Genomic DNA, 6,000 nt, shown 5'->3' with positions numbered 1-6,000 from the left:
GAAAATCTACCCACATTTTGTCATTAGATTGGGATTGAAGCTGCTCTGCCCAACTCATAGAGCCACGGTGATGACATTGCAGAAATAGCAACTTGAGAATAGTTGTAAAAAAGACAAAAACGGTGTTAACCTCTCAAAGATCTGGGTGGGGAAGATTTCATCCTCAAGCAAGGGAGGGAAGCCAGAAGTCACACAAGTACACACATTTGCCTCAGGGATCACCCAGAGATCTGTTTGCCTCCCGGGGCCCGCAGGAATCCTCCCTCTGTGTCTCAAGAAACATTGAGAGTGGTTTCCCACGCTGGCCAAAAGGGGCTGTGCGAGGGCAGCGAGAAGGTGGAGCAAGAGCAACCCCAGGGTGCCTGTGGCTAGCTAGGCTTCCAGTGATACCCACTGACCCCCTGGATGGCTGCTGTTGCCTTGTGCTGCAAGTAGCTTCTGTCATTCACCCCAAAACTCTCCTGCTTGTGCCGGGCACATGGAGCTGAAGAAGAACACCTGTGATCACTCGGGAGTGCGAAATTTGGCCTTCCAGGTAAGCATGGTTTCCTTTGCTTTGTGGGGAAGAGGAAGGGCTTAAAAACAAAGAACGAAGCTTACTTCAGTCCCTGAACTGCCGGTATTTTACAGCACTCCACATGCTTTGCACTGATACCCTGCCAAAGTGCAGTGCTCTTGTAATGAGAAGCTGGGGCACCATCAACACATTCAGGAGTGGGTTCTGCTTATTGGCTTCGTCTGCTGCCTGGTATACTGGTATCACTGAAAAGTCTGACTCAGGAATATTTTGTAAACTGGTGGGTCTCACAACTACCTCATCTAGCTGTCCCATCTGCTGTATCAGCTGCTGCTTTTTCCTGAGGATAGGTAATTCACAGTTCTGTCAAGAGGAGGTCAGTTATTATGCAGAAGACATATCTCATCAATTCAATGTATATTAATAATATGAGAAAAATAATCATGTAATCACAGTGGGACATATGTTCTTTCTTCCCCACATGAAATAAGTGCAGTTGTCTCGTTCTGCTCCTAAGAAGAGCACAGAAAGGAGATAAGGAGCCAACCCAGGAGCCAACCCCATTACCTTATTATGTGCATAAGGTAACGTTAACAGCCATTTAAAAAATGCAAGCAGAAGCACCATAATACCTGTTAACCAGTTACTGCCTCTCAGTGCCCAGCGCCCCTGTGCTTTCACAGGAATTAGAGCAGGGACAAACAGAAATTTGTGAACCCACAGCCAGGCTGTGTTACTGGAGGTAGGACAGCAGCTCTCAAGAGTGCTGTGTTAGCAAAGTACCCCTTGCTCTCTTCTGCTGCCTCTAATCCCCACGCTGCCCTGGAGCTCAGCTAGCAGGAAGGGCAGCACACAGCGAGCGTGAGTGTCAGCCCAGACTATTCAAAGAACACAGAAAGGTCTTTGTAGGTGCTAAGAATGCGGGGTATTATGTAACCCCGGTGACATTCAGCCACTCTATGTATTTATTCATTGGGCCATAGAGACAGACATGCAATAGATTCATTTGATAATCTGCCAGTCAGGGAATATTTGTGGAATGTAAGGGAGTTAGGGTCAAGTCCCTACTCCAGTCAATGGTTAATAATTCACAATAAATGGGACAGCTTCAAGAGGAGACAGAGAGATAACTCTCTTAAAATATGATAGCCCAGTGGTTAGGGCATTCTCTTGGCTAATCAGGGCACCCTCAATGCATCTGTGCTTCAGAGCAGACAGACAAGCAGTTTGAACTTGGGTCTCCCTCAGTTCAAGTGAATGAGGTAAACGAGGGCTTCATCTTGGGTGTGTTTCCACACAAAACGTGTGCATAAGATAGTGCAGTCCACTTCCAAAGTCTGTGCCTACAAACACATTGCTCACCTGGGCAGTGTGGAGGGAACACAGGTGCTTCCTTTCCTGGCCATGGCAGAGGTTTGCAAGAGCCTGTAAATCCACTCTGATTTAAATAATTCAATTGACAAATCACGGAGACTGTCCAACACAGAAACCTGGGGCCTGAGTCAGGTTTTCTTGTTATTTTTTTTTCTTGGAACACCAGAAAGTGTTCACATTTACATTTACACTATCTATCTCTGATTCAACATGTAAGTCGTACCCTAGATAAAATAAGACACAGAGGGAAACAGGTAAACTTCTGCATATAGAAAAATAAATCACTTCACAGTAGAAGCCACTGAGAAGAAAATAATATATTTTTTTCCTGTTTTCTTCTATTGATGTTTTCTTGCACAAAGCGTGAATGCTTTTCTTTCTCCAGGATACAGTGTCTTCTAGTATTAAGCAATGAATATCTTCTCTAAACCACAAAATATGAAAGTGTTCTGGAAAAGGATAAATTCAAGTCACTTTAAGTATCAGTGTGGGATTGCACTCCAGAGGTACCTTCAGGTGTACCTGAATCCTTTAATGATTAACCCACAAAGGGATACTGAAAATGAGACAGGGTCAAAGTAAACCTGGGTTAGATTGTTTTATATAATAAATAAATTAAGAAAACAGTTCTCAAGGTAATACAAAGCAGCTCAGGGCCAACAAGTGATGGATGAAGGATCATATAAGAGCTTTATGTCAAGAATGAGAGGCATCATGCCTTCTGTTGTGGAGGAACTTTAATGGAATGAAGAGGTTGTAATATAGACTAATCTGCCTTTCGACTAGTCATTCAAGTGGTCAAAGAGGGATAACTATTTGAGCATTTCTCAATTTCACATTCGCTGTTGACATTTAAATGCACACATCCTTCTGTGATAGGGTAGGATTTTCACTGCATCACAGAAGCATAAAACTTTTTCAACTCTACTGCAGTAGACTCTCAGGAGTCACTTAACCAATGTTAACTTTCAGAGAGGGCATGCATCCATGTAGCATAAAGTTCTATTAACACCGTCAATTACATTTTTAAAAATGCACGATCCTGCAAAATATCAACTACTTCTTTTGTACACTATGCAGATGCCATTTGACCTATTTATAGGTAGAACTTCCAAACCTGCAGGTCCTGTGTTATTGCCTTGTTGTAATGTCAGTACCTGGGAGACACAGAAACAACTTTTTTATCTCATTAACAGCTGAAAATGATCTCAGAAGCAAACAGACAACAAAACCCAAATGCACAGCTCTGCTGTATTGCTTTCTCTCTCTTTCTCTTTGATAATAGGGACATCTCAGTTACTAGCCATACCAGCCATCTGGGTGTGTTAAAATGAGTAAGCTTCTTGTATTGATTTTAAGAAGATACAGAGGTTAAGCTTAAAGATACACAGCCAATCAAGCACACTCCTAACCTTCAGTACAATGTATGCATAATAAAACCCCAATACAATTGTTAAAACCTACAGGCTAAATTTACCTGCTCTGGATGCTGCCTCATAGCTAGCATCAACAGATTGTTGCACTATTCACACTGAGACATACAGGTTTTTAATGTTTTTTCCTTTTAAATATGCCATGTAATTTAAGGAACCTAAATCATTATGCTTATAGTCTCATCACTCTCCAGAAGATTGTCCATGTTAAGTGCCTACATGTCAATGTAATAATTCTGTATCTATATCTACAATAATATCATACATAATGTTTAGAAACACTACTATGTCTCTTGCATTCCATGTGGTTCCATTATTTTCTCTCTGCTGGCAGTGGCTGGGGATTACTACAGTTGCGCATGGAATTTTCTGCTCAGAAGCCTGCAACATTAGATTTAAGATTAGATTTACCTAGCTTGTATTTAGCCCTCATTTAAGAGGCAAAGATGTTACCTCATCAGTTCTGATGATTCAGATCTCTGCTAATGATAACATTAAACAACAAGTCACACTTAGTTCTGAAGGAATGATAAGAGCTGGGTCATAAAAAGGAATGGTAGGTGGGACAAAAAAACTCCCTGATTTTTAAAAGTAAGAGGTAAACATAAAATAAATATAATGCAAAGGGAAGGTAACAGCTAATAAATATTTATTGTTCACTGGCCTCCTATTGTCGGTCTTATGATGCATTAAGTAGTCCATACCTGTTTCTGTAGCATTGAGAAGCTGATTTGAGGAAGAATCCCCTTTGAACTCTGCCTTTTACTCATGCTACATAAGGACACTGGTACTGCCATAACATATGCAGCTTCTGTACTCCATTCAAATTTATACCATATTCTAAAAAGGCCTGTTGTTTCTGTGTTTATTGTCATTCTCCACAGCTTCCTAGATACTCTTGTCTGGTTGGTTAATTAAGACTATAGACGCTAGTAAGAATTTATATTTAATGGGCATCATTGTTGCAACTTCCCTTGGAAATTATTACGGCGTTGCACTGCATAACACCACTGGCAGGGAAATATGCAGTCCTTTTTCACATTTGCAATGCTTGCTTTCCAAAGCCATGCTTTTTTTAAAGAATTTTAACTGTGACATACTACTTCATCTCTTAGAGGAAATAGTGAAAGTTAGTCCTACCTTTAGGTCCCTTTTTTCTCAGGCTAAATGAATATTCCTTGCAAAAACTATTTTTAGGATTCTTGTTCTTGTCATCCTCATTGTGTTCCTGTTTGCCATCAACAGATGTTTTGAATGCCATAACAGCAGGGGTTATGTGCACCTTGCTACCTTCTCAGGAACATGCAGATCTTTTTTCCAGTTTCAGTTTTTCTGCATTTTGCTTTCTCCCTCTCATGCATTTTACTTGCTCTGAGAGCAAATGGATTTCTTTTTTTTTTTTTTTTTTTTTTTTTTTTTTAAGCCTCTCCCCTGTTGCTACATTTTTTTTTCCATGGAGAATTGACTTGATTGTTCTCTTTTTTTTTTTTTTTTTTTTTTTTTTTTTTTTTAATGGCCAGCTTGTGCCGGTCTATCATTTTAACTTTTTTATCCTGCATTTCAGGATACTATCCAACTATCCTTCTCCAGAGTGACAACTTAAGCTTTTAAAGAAAACCACTAATGTGCTCAGAAGTTTGTAAGCCTTATTTAGAACCCATTTCAAAACACCTCAGAAAGATTTAGCCAGCTGGATTTAAATCTGGCAGTACATGTGCCTTATCTGTGTCTCTACAGCGCATTTACTGTAGTTTAACACATGGATAATGAATATTCACCCCTCCTGCCCTGTACACTGAATTTTATCATTTGACAGGAACGTATGAATGTTATGATTATTGTTCAAAAAAATTCTTCCTCAATATTTAAAATGTATTTTAACTCCTTCAAAATCATGACACTGTGGCTAGCAAAAGGTAGTACCTGAGGAAAAACTTGGATGAATGCTCTTCAATTGCACTGAATAATAAAATACCAGAGTTTTGAACTGTAAATCAGATGGCTTCATTTCAGATGACGGAATGCTATCTGAAATCAAACGAAATCCAGCATAATAACCTAAAACATTTGCTTTTGAAGCCTCGGTTTTCTACAGAGTTCCTTAAGTACCCTGATTCTAATCTCCAAAGCTAATGTAATAATCCACCATTAAACCATAAACAGTTTAAGCAGCTGCCTGGGTGCTCCAGGGGTGATCCAATCTGTTTTCATCACTAACCAGCAGGGGTGGAAAACCATCTATTCTAGAGTGTGTGGTGGTGTTAAAGGCAAGGCCGATAAAAGTTATGCACTCTGCAAGACCTATGCTCCCTCGAAAGGCAGGCGAGCAGGAGATCGGAGGGAAAGTCAAACAATGTAGTTATGCAAAAAGACTTGGCAAATTAACTGCTCGTCTAGAGGGAACTAAACAAACATTGAAAGAGCACTTCACGAGATAGCTCCGTGCCCTTGCTGTCTAATCAAATATTTTGCAAGCAGGAAATTCCAATCAGTAAAAGTACAGCAGAGTGTGAAAGCAGAAGCGTAGTTGCCTAATGCTTTTTATATTGTTAACATTCAAAGTAGATGGATCACCTCCGTAATCCTTCAAGTGTGGCATAAAGGGAAGAATATTTCCCTATCCAAGCTTCTCTAATTTGATTTTGACTTCCTGCTTCCTTATGTCACTATGTTGTC

The 6,000-nt window shown here is 40.1% G+C and overlaps 1 protein-coding gene across 2 annotated transcripts in view; it reads left to right on the top strand.

The window, feature by feature from the left end:
- The first annotated feature begins 332 nt into the window (after positions 1-332).
- Positions 333-6,000, top strand: part of SLC28A3 (solute carrier family 28 (concentrative nucleoside transporter), member 3) — a 47,371-nt gene continuing 41,703 nt past the window's right edge. For both annotated transcript variants that reach the window (XR_001411270.1, XM_014936171.1), the window contains exon 1: positions 333-535. Coding sequence is in view for 1 of the 2 variants with exons in the window: in XM_014936171.1 (XP_014791657.1) it covers positions 479-535 (57 nt within the window). In the remaining variant the exon portion in view is untranslated. The remainder of the gene's footprint in view (positions 536-6,000) is intronic.

The sequence above is a fragment of the Calidris pugnax genome, unplaced genomic scaffold (assembly GCF_001431845.1).
Source record: "Calidris pugnax isolate Ruff unplaced genomic scaffold, ASM143184v1 scaffold2, whole genome shotgun sequence".
Taxonomy (NCBI): domain Eukaryota; kingdom Metazoa; phylum Chordata; class Aves; order Charadriiformes; family Scolopacidae; genus Calidris; species Calidris pugnax.
Note: the sequence above shows the minus strand (reverse complement) of the source record. Positions and strands in the feature narration are given on the sequence as shown.